Source organism: Pelophylax lessonae, assembly GCF_965119305.1.
Source record: "Pelophylax lessonae genome assembly, chromosome: 13".
NCBI classification, from domain to species: domain Eukaryota; kingdom Metazoa; phylum Chordata; class Amphibia; order Anura; family Ranidae; genus Pelophylax; species Pelophylax lessonae.
Window position 1 is genome coordinate 96,384,649 of NC_138780.1, and position 21,399 is coordinate 96,406,047.

At 50.2% G+C, this 21,399-nt stretch overlaps 1 protein-coding gene across 2 annotated transcripts in view; it reads left to right on the forward strand.

Moving 5' to 3' along the window:
* Positions 1–21,399, forward strand: part of HECTD1 (HECT domain E3 ubiquitin protein ligase 1) — a 321,546-nt gene that overhangs the window by 225,156 nt on the left and 74,991 nt on the right. For both annotated transcript variants that reach the window (XM_082275332.1, XM_082275333.1), the window contains exons 22-24: positions 16,715–17,038; positions 17,203–17,369; positions 18,594–18,770. In XM_082275332.1, the coding sequence (XP_082131458.1) occupies positions 16,715–17,038; positions 17,203–17,369; positions 18,594–18,770 (668 nt within the window). The remainder of the gene's footprint in view (positions 1–16,714; positions 17,039–17,202; positions 17,370–18,593; positions 18,771–21,399) is intronic.

Here is a 21,399-nt window from a genome sequence, read left to right on the forward strand (position 1 = left end):
CCAGCCTTCTAAAAAGACCTTGACTGATCTTCCCTTCTTAGGGGAGAGGCTGTTTGGATCCTCTCTGGACGAGTTGATCAGAGGTATTGCGGGTGGGGGCTGGTGGGGTGTAAGAGCACTCATCTTCCCCAATCCTGTAAGGGCAAAGCGCCTTGTCCTAGGCAGGGGCCTTCCTTTAATGCTCATAAAGGTCTTTTCTCTATCGTTCATTGACGGACGCAGTTCTCTTTAATCCCTATCAGTAGGGTAATACTGTCCCCTACAGGAGTAGGACACTGGGCAGAAAAAATGTCTGGCTACGTCTATGGGCAGTCCCCGAGGGTACACGTTCTCTCTTCCTGCATAGGATGTTCCTTGCTGTGATCTCTGATCCTGGCATATAAAGTGTTTTTTTATGTAGATTTTTTTTTTTTTTTTTTTAGCTAGCCTTTTTTTCTCCGGAAATGTTTTTCCTGTGAGATCTTCAAGCAATTATGCTGGGCGACAGACCCCATATCCAGTGGTCACCCCTGTCTGGCCATCGAGCGCTTGCAGACCTTAGATACACGCCCGGTCGACTTCGACATAGTCCCACTGGACGGGGACTGGCCCCGCGAGTTAAATGTCTCGCCAGGACGCACACGACAGGGTCGAGGCTTATGTCGCAGCGCTCCTATTTGGCCGACAGCCCCCCTACTCTGGTGGCGTGGGGTCCTGTCATAAGATGGCGTCCGCCTGTGTTCCCGGTATGGTGAGTAAATGTCCCCCCCCCCCCCCGGCGGATTTTGGGGTGGACGCGCGCCCTCTCCCTGGGACGGTCGGACCCTCACACTCCAGGATTTCCCTCTGTCCTGTTGTGACCCCCCCTCCTCTCCACCCCCACGGGGGACTGCTTGGGCCTACCTGAGCCTGGGGCCTAGTGTGCAGGCCGCATGGGGGCGGGGGGGCGCGCTCAACGGTCGTGCGGGGGGGGGGGGGCCTTGGTGGGGTTTTTCTGAAGTAGATGGTGTGGATTGGCCCTTGGGGGGTCCCGTTACCTGAGATTCCCGCGCGGGGCTGCCATTTTGTTGTAGCCTGTCTGCTTCTATGGAGGCGGCCTTCTTGGTCCCCCCGTTTTCGGACGTTTTGCTGTAGATTTTTTTCTGTGAAGGCCGGTGGGAGTGCCTGAAGGACAGTGAGTCTTGAGGGTGGTCTCTCCCTCTCTGTGGGGGTCCGTTAGCTAACCTCCGGGGGGTGCTGTAGGGCCGTTAAAAGAATACGTTGTTTTTTCTGTTTTTTAATTTGCTGGCGGGCTCGTCTGCTTCAGTATGGACCCTGCAGGCCATTTTTTCCCACCTGACCCCCTCACGGAGGCCGCAGGGCCTTCCGGATCTCCACTGTCCGTCTATGCCTTTTCGGCAGTTTGGGACGCATTTGGGCCCAGGGAGTGGTGGGAAGTGCGCTAAAATGTTTCTTCACCTACCCCTACCTCATCTGATGTCCCGGAGTCTGAGTCTGGCTCAGCCGCCGCAGACGTGGGCCTGATGTGGGCCTCAATGCCGTGTCTGTTACCTCACGCCCTGTCTCCTCGGATGATGTTGACATTTCCACCTCTCCTGCCGTGACAGGCGCTGGTGGACACACTGGCTGTTTTCGGTGCGTGGCACCCTGCAATTTGGGGGTCGCAGCGGCGGCTGCGCCTAGGGCGCAGGTGGCATCTGGCACTCACATGCCACCCGGAGCTGCTAATTTTGCTGGCTGCTCATGTAGGAGGAGACCGTCTGAGACGTTCCCCTGGGGTGACTAAGAGGCCGTTAGATGTTGCCCTTTTGGGGGAGTCTCTGGTATAGAGGACTGTTCCGTCTTTGGTGAACGTACGGTTTCTAGCTGAATGGGACTACCATTGTTCCTGGTGGAGGAATCCCCGTCCTTTAGGGATTTGGGGGATAGGATGGCACAGCTGTGGCCTGCGCTCTGTGCTCCCTGGCGTAGCTGCACTGGGAACAGTGTTTGTTTGCCCTTGCCACTCAGACTCTGCCTGTTGGGGGGAGTCCCAACGCCGTGACTTGGTGTGGGGCATGTCCCCCTTGCCCTGGAGGAGCTGTTGGACCAGCTGGTGCAGGGGCTGCATTTTGTTTGCGATGCCGCGCTGGTCCAGGCTCCCTTGTATAGTCACCTTGATGTTTTCGGCGGTTGTTGACAGGAGTCTACTTGACTGGAGTGTTGGTCTGCGGATCAAAGAAGGTCTTAATTGATCTCCCTTATCAGGGGGATCGCCTGTTTGGCGCTGCCCTGGATGACATTATGTAAGAGTCTCACGGGGGAAAGAGTGTTTTCTTCCACCGGCTGTCAAGTGTGAGGGCCTTCATTGCAGTTGGGGTTCCTCCCTTTCGGCTCACAAACAGTTTCTTCGTCCCTCGGGTACAGTCAATGTGGCGATGTCCTTCCAGACTTCCGGGTCGCAAGAAAAAGCTAAATCATTCAGGTCTTCTGGGGGTTCCAAGAAGCCGTGGTCGGGGAAAGCAAAGACCGGCAAATCTGGACCTGCAGACAAGTCCTCGCCTGCATGAAGGGGCGCCCTCACCAGATTCGGGAGTGGGGGGACGTCTTTGTTTCTTTCTGGAACCCTGGACCTCCTTTATTCGGGACAAATGGTTTCATGAACTGATCCGATCTGGGTACAAGATCGGATTCCAGTCTCGCCCGTCGGACAGGTTCTTCCCGTCCAATCTTCGACTATCCCCAGTCCGGTTAAGGGACTTGCGAAGGGGCAATACACGATTTGCTGTTGCAAAGAGTGATTGTACCGGTTCCTTTTTGGGAACGTTTTCAAGGGTTTTATTCACACCTCTTCACCGTGCCCAGGAAGGAAGGCAAGGTGCGTCCCACCCTGGATCTCAAGGACCTGAACCGCTTTGTGCGGATACAGAAGTTTCGGATGTAATCCATCCGCATGGTGGTGGCGTCGCTGCACCAGGGAGACTTCATAGATATCAAGGACGCATATCTACACCTCCCTATTTGCGCTGGACACCGGCGGTTTCTTCGCTTTCCAGGTCGCAGAGGAGCATTATCAATTTGTGTCGTTACTCTTTGGTCTCGCCTCAGCTCCCTGAGTGTTTACCAAGGTCTTAGCACCGGTATTGGCATTGCTGCGCCAGCGGGGGATTGCGCTATTGGTGTACTTAGATGATCTCCTGTTGTGAGCGGACTCTCCTTCAGTCTTTTTGAGGGATCTGACGGTCACTGCCAGAACTCTGCAGGATTTTGGTTGGAACATCAATTTCAAGAAATCCACGCTGACACCTGTCTTGAGACTGGATTATCTGGGCTTGACTCTGGATTCAGCCTTGGACAAGGTGTTTCTTCCCCCAGATAAGGTGCAAAAGTTGCAGGAGGAGATCCAGTTGTTGTTGGCAAATAATCTGTCCTCTCTTTGAGTTTGTATTGGCCCTTGGGTCTGATGGTATCCACTTTCGAGGCAGTTCCATTTGCTCAGTTCCATACCAGACCTTTGCAAAGGGAGATTCTTGTCAAATGAAACAAGGATCCATAGTCCTTGGACTCTTTGATTCGGTTAAGCCACAACATAAGGTCTGCTCTGTTGTGGTGAATTCAGTCTCCAGCACTATGCCAGGGCAAATCCTTCTTTCCGTTGTTTTGGACGGTGGTGACCACGGACGCCAGCCTATTGGGGTGGGGTGCTGGGGAAGCTCTGTGCTCAGGGTACCTGGATGATGGAAGAGTCAAAACTACCGATAAATGTTTTGGAGTTCAGAGCAATAAAGCTTTGACTGAGCCATTGGACTCATCGTCTGCAAGATTGTCCAGTTTGGATTCAATCAGACAACGCCATGGCTGTGGCTTACATCAATCACCAGGGGGGCAACAAGAGTGTCTTGGCGGCCAAAGAGGTGGCCGAGATTCTGGCCTGGGCAGAAAAATGTATTTCAGCCCTCTCTGCTGTACACATTCCAGGTGTGAAGAACTGGCAAGCGGATTACCGGAGTCGTCAGGTGTTGGATCAAGGGAAGTGGTCCCTGCACCCAGAGATGTTTCATCTCCTGTGTGTTCAGTGGGGGGACTCCGAAGGTAGATCTGTTTGCTTCTCGCCTCAACAAGAAGGTTCAGAGATTGGTAGCCAGGTCTCGAGATCCTCTGGCTAACACCACAGACGCTCTGGTGGTCCCTTGGGGTCAGTATTGGCTAATTTATGCCTTTCCTCCCTTGAAACTCCTGCCAAGGCTTCTGCGCCGAATAGAGGCGGAAGGGATTCCGGCTATTCTGGTGGCTAAGGACTGGCCTCGCCGATCTTGGTAAGGTTGGACCTGGTAAGGTTAGTCGCAGATGCTCCTTGAGACAACAGATCTTCCCTGAGAGGAAGTCTCCAAGGTCCAATCTTCCATCCTGCTTTACAGTCGCTGGCTTTTAACAGAATGGCTCGTGAAAGCCAGGTTTTGAGAAATAGAGGTCTTTCTGACTCTGTGATTCTTACGCTGTTGAAGGCTAGGAAGTAGACTTCTAGGAAGATATATCATCGTATGTGGGAATTGTATATTTCATGGTGTCAATCACTGAAGGTGCACCCTTGCTTGTTTTCGATAGCTAGGGTCTTGGCCTTTCTGCAGATAGGAGTTAAACAAGCGGTTGGCTTTGGGCACTGTCAAAGGCCAAGTGTCGGCTTTGGCTATATATTTCCAACGCCCGTTAGCTACGCATGCTTTGATTTGTACCTTTATACATGGAGTGCGCCACATGGCTCCTCCGAGAGGGTCCCCGCCACCTCCATGGGACCTCGATTTGATATTATCTGTTCTTCAAAAGCCTCCTTTTGAGAACATTCGGGAGATTTTTCTGCTTTCGTAGTCCCAGAAGGTTGCCTGCTTCGTTGCTATCACTTCCGCTCGCAGAGTATCTGAACTGGCGGCATTGTCCTGCCGCTAACCTTATCTGGTGATACACAGGGATAAAGTGGTACTTTGACCTAATCATTCGTTTCTTCCTAAGGTTGTTTCTAATTTTCATCTGAATGAAGACATTGTGTTGCCTTCACTCTGTCCTAAGCCCAAACATTCTAAGAAATTTGCGTTGCACTCTTTGAATGTGGTTCAGGCGATCAGGGTCTATCTGGAGACCATTGAGTCTTTTAGAAAATCAGACGCTCTTTTTATTCTTACCAGAGGACCTCGTAAGGGATTGGCTGCGTCTGCGGTGAACATATCCAGATGGATCAGGCAGACGGTAGTTCAGGCTTATTCACTGAAGGTGAACACCCACCCCTTAATGAATATATTCCCATCCCTCATGAATATACTGCTTTGGGACATCCCTATAGTCTCTGACTAGATGGAGCTGCGTCTGTCTATGAACAATAGGAAAAAAAAAAAAAGGGAGTGGATTTTTGTAAGCACTTACTGTAAAATCCTTTTCTCTGAAGTTCAACAGACGCAGCACCTGCCCCTCTACTTCTGAGTGAATGGTGTTTTTTCTTTTCTAATCACTGCTTGCAACTAAACTGATGATAGTAGGGTGTGTGGGCTTATGCCTGCAGGGACGGTCCTCAAAGGTGTGGTAAAGCTTTTTTCTCTATCGCTCATCGACAGACGTAGTCCTCGGTGATACACCACCTTCGGGTTATGTTACCTCCGCAGGAGCAGGACTAGACAGGAAATTAAAAAGCTCTGGCCACACCCTAGGGGCAGTCCCAGAGGGCATATCCTCTCTCTCTCTGCCTCAGCAAATCAGTTATTTTCTGTCTAGTGAGGAGTAAGGACCTAGATACCTTGCTGGGATCTTAGGTCCTGGCAAGAAATTTTTTTCTAAAAGGATTTTTGGACAGCTTTTTTTTTTTCTCCAGTGTTCCTGTGAGATCTTCAAGCAAGAAAGCTGAACTGGGCGACGGGCTGGATGTTGAGATCCGGTGGTCACCCCAGTTCAGCCTACGAGCGCGTGCAGGCCATAGCTCCACGCTGAGTCGGCCGCGACAAAGTCCCATTAAAGGACTGAACCCGCGAGTTAAACGTCTCGCTGAAACGCCAAAGACCATGAGTCACGGCGTCTGTATCGGTCGACAGCCCTCCCGCCCCGGTGGAGAGGGGTACTGTCAGGAGTTGGTGCCCGCCTGGTTCCGGTATGGTGAGTAGTATGTTCCCCCTGTTTTCCCTGACGGGTTTTGTGGTGAACGCGGGCCCCTCTCTGTATGGTAAGAAAGAGTTTCTTTCTATCCTATAACATGTCACAAATCCTCCTACTTTGAGTGTGATTTTATGTGTGCAAAAGCCAGGAGGCTTGGTTTGGGAGCTAACAATCTATTGTATACATGTTTTAAAGATGTAATCTGTGGCATTCTGGGAATCTTATGGGTTAAGTATAAGCTACCTACCAGTCAGAAGCCATGGACATGTAGACTGCCTTCCAAGTCAGATCTCCAGCTAATAGCAGGCCTCCCGAACGGCCATGCGGTCCGCCAGGGCCGGTACCGCCAAACACGCCATATCCCCATGCAGAGAGAGTGTTGTGTGCCTGCAGCACACCGCTAGTCAGCACAGGCCGCCGCCATTTTTTTTGCTGGATCGCACGAGCCGCCATTTTGGCGTAGCCTCGTGTCTCCAGCATGGGGGCGGCCATGTTTTAGGTGATTCTACACCTCGTGGAGCTTGGGGGAGGCGCCGGAAGGCGTACAGAGGGGCGGAGCCGCCTCCTTTCTTCCTGGGCAGCCAGCCAAAAGACTTCCTGTTTGTCTAAGACAGCGCTGTAAGCTGTTGCAGTTCAACTCTGAACATCAAATGGTGAGCCTGGGGGTCTATCTCTCTCTCTCTCTCGATCGATAGGGATCCCTAGCAGGTAACACTAAGGGGTTTTTTGTGGCGCTGAGGGTCAAAAAAAAAAAAAAAAAAAAAAAAAAAAAAAAAAAAAAGAAAAAGTTTTTTTTTTTCTTTACTCTGAATTATATCATCCAGGAAGTAACTGGAGTTATTATGGACCCTGCCACACAGATTCCCCCACCTGTTTCCCTCGAGGGGGCCTCGGGACCCGCCGGTGTACAGAGTATAGAGTCATTTACAGCAATTTTGGAGTCTATGGTGGCTCGGGTGGAGGCGGCCTGTCAGGGACGGGGGTCAAGGAAGCGACCCCCGCCTACCCCTATACTATCTGACACCTCTGACTCTGATTCAGAGATGGTCACTGCAGTTGCAGGTTCCTCTGCAAGGGCTGCTATCCCAGGTAAAGCCCCCTCAGACAGTGAGGAGGACGCTTCTTCTCCTGCTATAATTCAGGAAGAAGCATTGGTGGACGCACTAGTTGTGGCAGTGCAAGAAACCTTAAAACTTGAGGTTTTACCGGCAGAGGCAACTGAAACAGAGAGGCCTTTTGGGACTAATAAGCCCATCAAGACGGCGAAGGCTTTTCCTGTACCTAAATGTTTTGGAAATCAGATTAAAGGAGAATGGGAACATTCTAAACGTACCTTTACTATTTCCAAGCGTATTGCTAGACGCTATCCGTTTGAGGAATCCATCATTAAGAAATGGACGGTACCACCAGTCGTGGATCCGCCTATTTCCAGGCTGAATAAAGCCACGGTTATTCCAGTGGAGGACACTTCGTCCTTTAAGGATCCGGTGGATCGAAAGATAGAAGCGGAGTCCCGCACTATCTTTTCTCTGATAGGGTCAGCATTTAGACCAGTAATTGTTATTGGTCTAGTTTCCCAGACGCTTACGGAATGGGCGAAGATGGTACGCCAAGATCTTAGGGGAAAAGATATTCCCCAGGAGACATCTGATTTGATAGAACAGATCATACAAGGGCTACGGTTTATCTGTGACGCAGCCTTGGACACTACTCCCTTGTTAGGGCATGCATCTAAGTTAGCAGTGATCCTCAGACGTGTGCTGTGGTTAAAATGCTGGTCAGCTGACCTAGGTTCCAAAAAGACTTTGACCAATCTCCCTTTCCAGGGGAATCGTCTATTTGGAGCCAACCTAGATGAAATCATTAAGGATGCCACCGGGGGCAAGAGTACTTTTTTGCCACAGGCTGCAAAAGCTAAGGAACCTCGCAACAAGCGAGGACCTTTCTTTACCGCCCATAAAGGACGCCCGGCTGGTACTTCCGGGAAAGGCAAGACTCCTCCAGGAGGGTTCAAGAAGGGCTGGTCGGACAAGCAGAGGACCAACCCAGCCAAACCCGAAGTAAAGGAGTACACAGCCTGAAGGTGCGCCCCCACCCAATTTCAGGGTGGGGGGACGTTTTCACCGGTATTCAGGACATTAGATCGAGCATCAACCACTACTACCGGTGCGATTCTTCCCTTCCAACATTTAAGTACAGGAAGCGGTAGTTACCGTTCCCTGTATAGATCTTTTCCTTTACCTTTTCCCAAGATTAGTCCCGATACCTTACAGGAATCGGATCTGATTGACCAGATAGGCCTAGTAGCCTCTAGTCGGGTGACTTCGGTCCCTGAGGTTCAACCAGAAAAGATCACCTTGCCTGATAACTATCAGGTATCTGATAAATGTGTGGGAACAGAAAACGACCAGACTTTCTCGGATGGTCGGGGCCAGATACCTCTAGGGACGCCTGGTTCAGATCCAATCAGCGCCAGTGGTCCTAGAAATTCTAGGCTGGCCTCTTCAAGCCGGCCTGGCCGACTTGGACAGGTTAGTCGCAGACGTTCCGTGGGAACTTCGTCTCAGGGAGTGTCTGTAGTCTCAAGGACCTATTTACCATCGTGCTTTACAGTCGCTGGTTTTAATGGCCTGGCCATTGAGACCCAAGTACTGAAGGACAGAGGTTTGTCTACTTCTGTCATTCCTACCCTTATTAAAGCAAGGAAAGCGACTTCCAGCAAAGTCTATTATCACACATGGAAGACTTATATTGCGTGGTGCGAATCTTTAGGATTTCCTCCACGTACCTATTCGGTGTCTCGAATATTGGCCTTTTTGCAACAAGGGGTTGAGCAGAAGCTAGCCTTGAGCACCATCAAGGGTCAAGTTTCAGCATTAGCAATCTTCTTTCAGAAACCTTTAGCTACCAAATCCTTGGTGCGGAATTTCATCCAGGGGGTGCGGCACCTGGCTCCTCCAGTCCGCGCGCCCTTACCGCCCTGGGATCTTAATTTGGTTTTGTCGGTTCTACAGAAACCTCCCTTTGAAAACATCAGGGAGATTCCCTTGCTTACTTTATCCCAGAAGGTGGTCTTCTTGGTGGCTATTACTTCTGCTCGCAGGGTGTCAGAACTGGCTGCATTATCATGCCAGTCCCCATACCTAGTGATTCATAGGGATAAGGTAGTACTTCATCCTAAGCCATCTTTTCTTCCTAAGGTGGTTTCAGATTTTCATCTGAATGAAGATATTGTACTACCTTCCTTGTGTCCTCAGCCCAAGCATCATCGGGAACATGCGTTGCATTCCTTGGATGTGGTTCGGGCAATCAGGGTATACCTGAAAGCTACGGAATCATTCCGTAAGACGGATTCACTTTTTGTGATCACGGATGGCCCCAGAAAGGGTTTGCCTGCATCTGCCGCGACCATTGCCAAATGGATTAGACAAACGGTGGTACAGGCTTATTCTATTAAGGGTCAGAGTCCTCCGTTCCCTGTTAGGGCGCACTCCACTCGAGCGCTCAGTACTTCCTGGGCCTTTCGCCATCAGGCGTCAGTGGTCCAGGTATGTAAGGCGGCCACTTGGTCGTCGGTACATACCTTTACTAAATTCTATAAAATTGATGTGACGGCATCGGCGGATGCCTCATTTGGCCGCAAGGTTTTGCAGGCCGCAATTTGAGGAGACCGGTGGTCTACCTCGAGGGTTTTTTTCTGTTTGAAAAATTTTTTTGTTGAGTCTCATCATTAAGGATGAGCATTGTAAACTTCTAGTTGGCACCGGTTGGGCCTTCTAGATTGGGATTTGATTTCCATTTTCCCACCCCTCAGTCGGGATACTGCTCTGGGACGTCCCGAAGGTGGTGTATCACCGAGGACTACGTCTGTCGATGAGCGATAGAGAAAAATGGATTTTTGTAAAATCTTACCGTAAAATCCTTTTCTCTTAGCTCATCGACAGACGTAGTCCCCGCCCCTCTGTTTTGGAGTTGGGTTGGGTTAAATTCTCTAAGCACTGCTTTTTCACATAACTGATTTGCTGAGGCAGAGAGAGAGAGGATATGCCCTCTGGGACTGCCCCTAGGGTGTGGCCAGAGCTTTTTAATTTCCTGTCTAGTCCTGCTCCTGCGGAGGTAACATAACCCGAAGGTGGTGTATCACCGAGGACTACGTCTGTCGATGAGCTAAGAGAAAAGGATTTTACGGTAAGATTTTACAAAAATCCATTTTTTCCTGCCTAGTTCCTATTCCTGATAGGAGGGGCATAACACTATAGTCTCTGACTAGATGGAGCTGCATCTGTCAATGAACTTCAGATAAAAGGATTTAATGGTAAGTTCTTACAAAAACCCAGTTCCCCCCCCGAGACCTCAGTGAGCATTGAGCTCTTGTAGTGCAGGGATAGTCCCACTGCAAGAGAGCATTTTTCCTTTCCTCAGAGATGGGTTATAAAGGTTGCTTCTAGCTGCAATATCTGATGATCTCAAATAAGTTGCAGTTCACTTATCTCTTGTTTGTCTTTACTGTACACTTCACCTAACTCTTCTTTTGGGTTTGCTGCTTTAAATAAAGACAGTATTTCTCTTGCGTCCACTGACAGTCGCCGCCCGATGGTATTAACCTTCACTAATGGGTAATGGCGCCCTTTGCAGGAGCAAGGCTAGGCAGATAATTATCAGGTTAATACAAAAAAAGTTTTAAACCTCGGCACGCCACTAGGGGGCCATCCCTCAGCCATTATCCTGAACCCAATCTGATATTACCTCAGTTTTATGCTGCCTAACTCAGGAGCTGGTTTGGTTTCTCTGACTGGGACCTTGAGTCTCAGTTTTCATTTGTTTTTTTCTTAATTCATGTGTTTTTCTTTGCACAATAGATTTTATCATTTTCTCTCACTATCACTAGTTAGTCAGGGATTCCTTTCCTGGAGGACTACAAGTGACTGCAGAGCTGGGCCTCGGACTGGATATTATAGATCCTTATGGAGTCCCAGCCTGCCAGGTTACTGGTACGCTCAGGCCTCGCAATGACAGTGCCCCTCTGAATGGGGACGAGCCTGCGGAGCTGTGTCTTTGCTGAGGGTGTCTCAAGCCGGATCGCCCGCGTGTTGCCAGCATCCCTCCTTGGCTGACGGCACCCCCACTGAGGGTGGGAGGTCTCCCGTATCTGAGCGGTGCCCGCTTCCTTGACTGGTGAGTACTGATGCCCCCTTGTCCCTGGAGACTTTTGGGGGATTGTGGGCCCACTCTTAGGGGATAGCAGGGCTGGTGGTCTCTGTAGGATCGCCCTTCTGGCCGGGTTGTTGGTTTTCTCCCTCCCTCCCTGCTCCCGCTGGGGGCGCTGTATGGGGTACTTGTAGTACTTGGGGGGGTCTTCCTGGGGTCCCCAATGATAGCCAGAATGTGATCGTTCACTTTTTTTGCCACCGTTTGAAGCGGCCGCCATGTTTATGGTGGGCAGATTTTTAGGCTCTGTGAGGACAGCAGCCATTATAGGATTCTGCACATGCTCCCGAACGGGCGCCATCTTGGATGTGGGCAAATGCCTAGTAAGGGCAAGCGGCCATTTTCCCTGTGACATTTTACATTGAGTTTCAATAGGCACTTTTTGTCTGGGCTCGAGGGCTGGGCCTCTAGCGGTATGAGGTCGCTTCCTCCTTCACACATCTCCTGTGTAAAAATGTGCTGACAGGCTGGGGGATTTTTGTTATTCCTTCTGTCATTGTTCAACCAAAACGTTTTTTACTTGTTGCTGGTGTGTTTTCTGAGGGGGCACTTTCAGGTGGTGCAGATTGCGGGGGGGGGGGGGGGGGTTGGGGGTTGGGGGTCCGCGGGAACCGCCGATTTAAAGGGCCAGCGTCCCTCTTAATTTTTATGGCAAAAATGCACTCCCGGTACAGCGAATACCCTGCAGGCCTGGTGGGGGCTTCGGGTCCACCATGAAGCCTCTGTCATGACCTCTATATCTGCTGTTCTTGCAACTTTGGTGTCCCAGGTGGATCTGCTGATGTTGGAACGCTCCTCCAAAAAATGAGCTGTGCCCTGTCCTCTGACTCTGAGCCAAAAATTGGTTGCCACAGACAATGGTCCCCCTGAGGGGTCCCGGTCCTCTGCTTCTGAGGGGGAGGAGTAGAAGGCATCTTCCTCCTCGGTAGCGCGGGTACACGCGCTACGATGAATGTTTCCCTTAGCGACGTTAAACAAAACTCTCTATCTTGACGATGAGCCGTCTGAGTCAAGTCAGCGGTCCACTTTTGGGTTCCGAAGGGCCCAGAAGTCAGGTCAGGTTTTTCCCTGCCCTGTGGAATTTCACGGGACCAGTGGCGGCGCATTAATTAAGCACATGTTGGTGGTGCTTAAGCGTTTTTTTCCCTCCGCTATCCAATTTTGGGGGTGGGGGACAAACGTTGCACGGTGTCCCCAAAAATGTGGATCACACTGTGTCTAGGCTGTATGTGTCTAGCACTTTGATGCTAGTAGAGGATTCCCGGGGGAATTCAGGGATCCGGCAGATGGCCGTGTGGAAGCACTCGCCCGCAAACGTTTATCTGGTGGCGGTTTCCCTGTTAAACCCTGTATTTTGCATCGGGATTGCCTATCAGGCTCTCACGGCATGATTGGGGGTGCTTCGCAGCACTCTGGTGGCGGAGTCGACCTTTCCACCTGCCCTTGCCTTGGTGGATTGGATCACCCAGACTGGAATGTCCTTGTGCGACGCAGCCTTGGACGAGGCCCCGTTGGTCGCCCGGTTGTCCGCGGTAGGGGTCACACTCCGCCGCATTACCTGGTTGAAGAGCTGGTCGGCTGCACCACGCGTTCAAAAAGACAGTTTCTGAGGTCCCCTAAATGGGGGGGTCGTCTTTTTGGGAAAACTTTAGCTGAGTTAATTAGGGGGCTCACTGGAGGTAAATGTACTCTGTTGCCCCAGGTCTCTAAGGGTAAGCCCCCCCGCACGCGGTGGGGGCCCTCCAAGACTCAACGTAATTCCCTTCGTGCCTTTGGGACGCAGGAGAAGGGTGGATCCTTCCAACCTCCCCGTGGCCACAAGAAGCCGTGGACGGGTAAGCCAAAAGCCGGTCAGTCTGGCTCGGCGACCCAGTCCACCTCTCCCTGAAGGGACGACCTCACCCGTTGTCGGGGTGGGGGGAAGTCTGCGTTGCTTCGGGAGCCCTGGTTGTCCGGCATTCAGGACAGGGGGGTTCACGTGCTGATTCGTTCAGGGTACAAGATCGAGTTCGATCTCACCCCGCAGACAGGTTCTTTCCGTCCAATCTCCAGCTATTCCCAGATCGTCTCAGGGATCTTATGGGGGCAGTGCACGATCTGCTTGCTCAAGGAGTCATTGTACCCGTTCCTCCACGGGATAGGTTTCGCGGGTTTTACTCCAACTTGTTCACGGTGCCCAGAAACGAAGGCACGGTGCGTCCGATTCTGGATTTATGGTCTCTGAACCGCCTTGTGCGGGTACAGAAGTTCAGGATGGACTCTATCCGGTCGGTGGTGGCATCGTTGGGGACTTCCTGGCCTCCATCGACTTGAAGGATGCGTATGTACACATCCCTATTTTCGAGGGTCATCAGTGATATCTCCGCTTCACGGTGCCTGGGGAGCACTCCCAGTTTGTGGCGTTACCTTTCGGTCTTGCTTTGGTTCCCAGGGTTTTCACCAAGGTATTAGCTTTGCTACGTTTACGGGGCATTGCGATCCTCGGTTGCCTGGACGACCTTTTGTTAAGGTCGAGCTCATGTGTGACCTGGCGCGCGCTCTGGCCGTGATGGTTCAGGCACTCCAGGAGTTCGGGTGGACCATCAATTTTTAGAAGTCGGTTCTGACTCCCTCAACTCGTCTTCGGTACCTAGGGATGGTCCTGGACTCTGCTCAAGCTGGGGTCTTCCTTCCGGAGGACAAACTCGGGACTCTGAGGGTTGAGATCTTGTGTCTCAGGGAAAAACGATCTCTCCTCCTTGCGGACCTGCATGCGGGTTTTGGGCCTGATGGTTTCGGCCTTCGAAACAGTTCAGTTTGTTCAATTTCACCCCGGGACTCTGCAAGCGGAGATCCTGGACAGGTGGAACAGGACGTCTCAGTCCTTGGAGAGGAGGATGTCATTGAGTCGCCTGGTACGGTCGGCTCTCTTGTGGTGGCTCCGGTTGCCGTCCTTGACGCAGGGCCAGACCTTCCAGCCTCTTTTGCAGTCGATTCTCACCACGGTTGTCAGGCTGGGGCGGAGTTCTGGGCGCACTTTGTGCCCAGGAGACGTGGTCGGCGGGGCAGACTTCGCTGCCGATAAACGTCTTGGAGTTTGATGCTCCGAGCGATCAAAGTTTGTTTCCGGTGGTCATCTCTACTTCAGGGGTGTCCGGTCCGGGTACAGACGGACAATGCCACGGCTGTGGCTTATATCAATTACCAAGGGCGCACCAGGAGTGCCCGGACGGCCAAGAAAGTGTCCGAGATTCTATCTTGGGCCGAATCGCATGTACGGCGATCTCGGCTATTCACATTCCGGGTGTGGACTACTGGCAGGCGGACTATCTGAGTCGCCGGACCTTGCACCAAGGGGAATGGTCCCTGCATCCGGAGGTATTTTGCCTCCTGTGCGCTCGGTGGGGGACCCCGGATGTGGATCTGCTTGCGTCCCGTCTCACCGGTAAGGTGGAAAGATTTGTGGCCAGAACTTGCGATCCTCTGGCGGACGCGTTGGTGCCTTGGGATCGCTCTCGGCGGAGGTATGCCTTTCCTCCGATTAAACTGTTGTCCAGGTTCCTTCGCAGGTTGGCATCAGAACGGATGTTAGTCATTCTAGTGGCCCCAGACGGGCTTTGACTTCTGTCTCAAGGACCAATCTTCCATCCTGCTTTACAGTCTCTGGCTTTAATGGCATGGCTGTTGAAAGCCGGGTCTTGAGGAATAGAGGTCTTCCACAGGCGGTCATTGTTAAAGGCTCGTAAAGCAACTTCTAGGAAGTTTCATCACCGTACCTGAAAAGCGTGTATCGCTTGGTACGAAACGAATTCTCATCCTCGCTCCTTTTCGGTGGCGAAGGTATTGGCCTTCCTGCAGAAGGGCGTGGGTCAGCGTCTGGCGCTGACTACGGTCAAGGGTCAGTTGTTGGCTTTGGCCATCTTTTTTTCAACGACCTTTGGCATCGCATTTCTTGGTCCGTACCTTCATTCCAGGGGTGTGGCATTTGACTCCCCCCGAGGAGTGCTCCCTTGCCTCCCTGGGATCTGAATTTGGTTTTGTCTGTGTTACAACAACCTCCCTTCGAGATCATCACAGGGATTCCTCTATCTGAATTGTCCCAAAAAGTTGCCTTTCTGGTGGCTATCACGTCGGCTCGCAGAGTGTCTGAGTTGGCGGACTTTTCTTGCCGCTCTCCTTCTCTGGTACTTCGTAGAGATAAGGTGGTTCTGCGACCGAATCAGTCTTTTTCTTCCCAAGGTGGCTTCTTCGTTCCACCTCAATGAAGATATTGTGTTGCCGTCACTATGTGCACGGTCCGAGTATCCGAAGGTATTTGCCTTGCATTCCCTGGATGTGGTCCGGGTGGTCAAGATCTACCTGTCCTCCACGGAGTCTGTTCGACAGTCTGATTCTCTATTTATTCCTCCTGAGGAACCTCGGAAGGGATCGGCCGCCTCCGCGGCGACCATTTCTGAGTGGATCAGTCAGACGATTGTTCGGGCCTAATCCATTAGCGGTCGGATTCCTCCTTTTCCGGTAAAGGCCCATTCTACTCGAGCCGTTAGTGCCTCTTTGCCTCTTGGGCTTTTCGCCATCGGACTTCTGTGGCTCAGGTGTGCAAGGCGGCGACTTAGTCGCCTGTGCACACTTTCACAATATTTTACAAACTTGATGTTTTGGCATCTTTGGATGCTTCCTTTGTCCGCATAGTTTTGAGTGCGGTGGTTGTTTTCAGGGGACATTATTTTTACTGTCCCTCCTTCTTGGGGTGTTTTTTTTGTTATTCTGGGTTTGTTTCCAGTTTTTTCCTGTGGGCTCAGGTTGTTACTGGCCCGGCTGTTGCGTTACCTTCTGAGTTGGTTGCGTTGTTTTCCCACCCCTCATACCTGCACTGCTTTGGGACGTCCCATTAGTGAAGGCTAATACTATCGGGCGGCGTTGTTTTCCCACCCCTCATACCTGCACTGTGGCGACTGTCAGAAGACGTAAGAGAAAATAGAATTTTTGTAAGAACTTACCGTAAAATTCTTTTCTCTGAGTCCTCTGACAGTCGCCGCCCCCGCCCCTCTGTTTTTTTTTGATCTGGGGGTTGTTGCCTTCCGGTACTGCTTGCTACAAACTGAGGTAATATCAGATTGGTTTCAGGATAATGGCCCCTTAGTGGCGTGCCGAGGTATTTTTTTTGTATTAACCTGATAATCAATTATCTGCCTAGCCTTGCTCCTGCAGAGGGCGCCATTACCCATTAGTGAAGGCTAATACCATCGGGCGGCGACTGTCAGAGGACTCGAAGAAAATAATTTTACGGTAAGTTCTTACAAAAATTCTATTTTTTACCATTTAGAACCATGAGTATGTTTAAAAAAAAAAAAAAGTCAATACAATTTAGTTCTTGGTTTTAAATATTTGTTTTAGTTACTTTTAATAATGTATATACATTTTACCTTTTCAGGACTGCCTATGAGTGGGTAAACCCTGCTGCTTATGGATTGGTAGTAGTTACATCTTCAGAGGGCCGCAACCTACCATATGGTAGGCTTGAGGATATTCTGAGCCGTGACAGCTCTGCTCTTAATTGCCATACAAATGATGACAAAAGTGCATGGTTTGCCATTGATCTTGGCCTATGGATTGTGCCATCTGCCTACACCCTACGTCATGCCCGTGGCTATGGACGTTCTGCACTTCGCAATTGGGTCTTCCAGGTCTCCAAGGATGGCCAGAATTGGACTACGTTATATACCCATGTAGATGACTGCAGCCTGAATGAACCTGGGTATTTACCAGTTGTTAATATAAGTGTTGATTTAGTTAACCAATGGAAATGGTGTGTTTTAAAATAAAGTGTAAAACTAATTGTAAAAAAAAAAAATCTTCATTTATTACATTCTAAATAGAGGGTGTGGATCAGAAAGTAGAATGTGTGTTTCTGTCTTCAAGGTCAACTGCCACATGGCCACTGGATCCTCCAAGAGAGGAAAAGCAGGGTTGGCGACACATTAGAATAAAACAAACAGGGAAGAATGCCAGTGGTCAAACACATTACCTTTCTTTATCTGGTTTTGAGCTGTACGGCACCGTGACAGGAGTATGTGAAGACCAGCTAGGTATGTTATGACATTGCAGACATTGGGGGGGAATTTGAATACTTTGATATAAAACATTGCTCTGTGCTGATAGAAAATGTTGCTGGTGTTTTGACTGGGAGCCAGAAATAACAAAGTATGTTTATTTCTGTGGTTCCTGCAATACTTTCTTAAAATAGCTTCGTTCATATCCTACAAATGACACGTTTTTTAACTTGTACAAGAACAAAAACAAGCTTGTTGAAGTCTGATATTTTGTATTGCATCTTTTGGATTTCAGTCAGTAGTGAAATAAACTTGTGTTTAATGTTTAAAAAGAAGTCACAGTAAACGATTTACTCAGTTTTCCATTCTGTACAATGCATAGTTTGTCCATAAGTGGGGTCTGTGCATTGATTAGGATAAACATTAAACAGTTTTAGTAAATTATGTTAATTTTAAAAAGGTAGAGTAAAAAAATGTGTTGGTTAACTGTCTCCTTCAGGTCGCTGGCAGGCAAAAGTGGCGATGTAGATTGGCATAAAAAGTCCTGAAGGCTACAAAACATTTTAACAGTTCAGATTTGTTTCACTGGAATAGCTAGTAATTTAAATTAACCTGTGCTTTAACTATATAGTAAAAAGCAATGGGTTCACTTTAATTCCTCCTCCCCAGTAGCACGTTTTCCTTTTCCTTGCACACCTGATAATTGCATTGGACTGCTAAAAGCAGAAGAATCTGGTCTGTGTAAGCTTTGATTTGCATTTGCTTAAAGCTTCACATAATTCTCCAAACCCAGGTAGTTTTTTTGTTTCTGGCAGCTAAATAAAGCAGTAGGGTTAATGAAGGAAATTACGTGCTGCTGTAGTGCTAATTAAAGCAAGCCTGCATTTATTCTAAGATCTTTGGCATTTTCAAATCGCATGCAAAACCGGAGCCTATTGCCGGCAACGGCACCGTCCGAATCGGCGCCACACTGATTCCAAAAAGTAGTTCCTGCACTACTTTTGGCGACTTAGGGGGCAATTTCAATAGACATCTGTGCATAAACCCGCACAGTTGTCTTTCAAATCACTCCCGAAGTTGAACTGAAATGCTGGTATGAAATCATGCAAGTTCAGCTGAACTCGCACAATTTTAAACCCACCCTCAGTGTGAACGAGGGCTTAATGCTATTTGCTATTATAGAACACTGATATTAATAGTGTAGTTATTACCATTGACTGATAGGTCTGAAAGATGTTGTGACAATTTTTACTTTTTAAGGTAAAGCAGCCAAAGAAGCAGAAGCAAACCTAAGGCGCCAGAGGCGATTGGTGCGCTCCCAAGTTCTGAAATACATGGTGCCTGGAGCCAGAGTCATTCGTGGCATCGACTGGAAATGGAGAGACCAGGATGGTAGTGCACAGGGCGAAGGCACAGTTACTGGAGAGTTGCACAATGGTAAGGAAGTTGTGGTTCTTCCTAACTAGGCCACCTATTCTGTAAAGCTTTCAAAACTTATTCAGGTATGTTAAAAGGCAAGTAAACCTAAAATATGTGTTGCTTGACATGCTGAAACAGTGTATCTCACACATGTTCTCTCGACCTCTGACTGGTTGTATTTTTCAGATTTCTTTTAAGTCTGAGTTGATCACAATTTAAGGGATTAGTCACACCTATGTGCATGCACGTATGTGTGTATGGGCCCTTCTACTTCTCGATAAAAAAACACAAACTATAGCGCATCAATGTGAAGCAGCCAGATAGGAGAGAAAACATTTTCACGCAGTAAAATTCATGGATTTTATAGCAGGAAAATGGACGTGTGAATATGCAGTAAAAGAAAACTGAAATATGAAAACGTGACTTGTTGGCGGTCCCTGAGTTTTAATAAACACTGCTCTAGAATTTTGTTCTTCCAGAGAGAGCTTCTAATTATGTTCATTCACAAGGTATTATTCCCCCAGACTAGTACCATTTTTTGATTATTTGAAAATATATTTACATTTGTTTGTAGAGTCTGTTGTAATGTTTACTAATTGCCTTTTGTAGACAAAGAATATACAGGGGGTACCACATCTGGGAGACAGGGCAGTAAGAAGCTGAAAGACCTCCTTCTCCTTAAATCTTCTAAGGGTGATGACACATGGACCAGCGGTCAGTCAGTGGTTTTGTACTTTTTGTCAGGTTATCTGCAGATCTTAAAGTGTTCACAGAGTTTTTTAGGTATTTTTTCAGCTCTGTAAAGCTGACCATACAGGTTACAATCTTTTTGTACAATCTCCTTTAGATTTACCAACAACTTTTTCTAACAAACATAACATACATGAAATGATTTAGATAGGTCCTTACATAGTTTTGTTAATCATAAACTGGGCCATCTTTAATGTGGGGCAAAAGGGGCAGCTTCCCTTGGTAAGGGGCCCAAAGCAGCTGCCCCTTGAGCCCCTTGTCATGAGGAATCCTGGACCAGTGGCAGTGCCGCAGCATGAGCAGGATTAAGGAAGAAGCGCTCCCTGACCACCAGAGGGATGAGAAGCAGCAGACGCAGCAACCCCGATGTGCCGGTGCCACCCAGAGAATGGATTCCTCCAACCTCCTCTCAACTCCCAGCACCGACAGGGGCCCGAAGAAAAGGCAGATCGGGCCCCCCTGAGGACCGGCGTGAGGCGCATGCAGCCAAGGACTGTTACCCAGAACAGTCTGAAGTCTATGACCTAGAGCAGAGCACCCCCTTCCTCACCAGCTAGAAGGAGAACGGCCCTGCCCGCTGCTGGCCAACGTGAACTTCCTATGGAAGGAGGTACCATGTATCATACACTCCTACTCACAGACTGGGGCAGGAGGTGCACAGAAGGGACTTCAGACAGGGCAAGGGGCCCCGCTCTCTCATCCCCCCTTCTTTCTCTGATCCCCCCTTCTTTCTCTGATCCCCCCTTCTTTCTCTGATCCCCCCCTTCTTTCTCTGATCCCCCCCTTCTTTCTCTGATCCCCCCCTTCTTTCTCTGATCCCCCCCTTCTTTCTCTGATCCCCCCCTTCTTTCTCTGATCCCCCCCTTCTTTCTCTCATCCCCCCTTCTTTCTCTCATCCCCCCTTCTTTCTCTCACCCCCCCCCCTTTCTCTCACACCCCCCCATTTCTCTCACCACCCCCCTTTCTCTCACCCCCCCCTTTCTCTCACCACCACCCCTTTCTCCTCCCCTCTCTCTCTCTCTCTCACCACCACCCCTTTCTCCTCCCCTCTCTCATCCCCCCTCTCTCTCATTCCCCCCTCTCTCTCTCATTCCCCCCCTCTCTCTCTCTCTCTCATTCCCCCCCTCTATCACCCCCTCTCTCTCTCACCCCCCTCGCTCTCTCTCTCACCCCCCCTCGCGCTCTCTCTCACCCCCCCTCGCGCTCTCTCTCACCCCCCCTCGCGCTCTCTCTCACCCCCCCTCGCGCTCTCTCTCTCACCCCCCCTCGCGCTCTCTCTCTCTCACCCCCCCTCGCACGCTCTCTCTCTCATCCCCTTTCTCGCACGCTCTCTCTCTCATCCCCTTTCTCGCACGCTCTCTCTCTCATCCCCTTTCTCGCACGCTCTCTCTCTCATCCCCTTTCTCGCACGCTCTCTCTCTCATCCCCTTTCTCGCACGCTCTCTCTCTCATCCCCTTTCTCGCACGCTCTCTCTCTCATCCCCTTTCTCGCACGCTCTCTCTCTCATCCCCTTTCTCGCACGCTCTCTCTCTCATCCCCTTTCTCGCACGCTCTCTCTCTCATCCCCTTTCTCGCACGCTCTCTCTCTCATCCCCTTTCTCGCACGCTCTCTTATATGCCCCTTCTCTCTCATGCCCCTTCTCCCGCTCTCTCACCCCCTTCTCTCACCCCCTTCTCTCACCCCCTTCTCTCTCTCCCGCCCGCTCTCATCCCCCCCTCTCTCTCTCCCGCCCGCTCTCATCCCCCCCTCTCTCTCTCCCGCCCGCTCTCATCCCCCCCTCTCTCTCTCCCGCCCGCTCTCATCCCCCCCTCTCTCTCATCCCCCTTCTCGCTCTCTTGCTCTCTCTCATCCCCCTTCTCGCTCTCTTGCTCTCTCTCATCCCCCTTCTCTCGCTC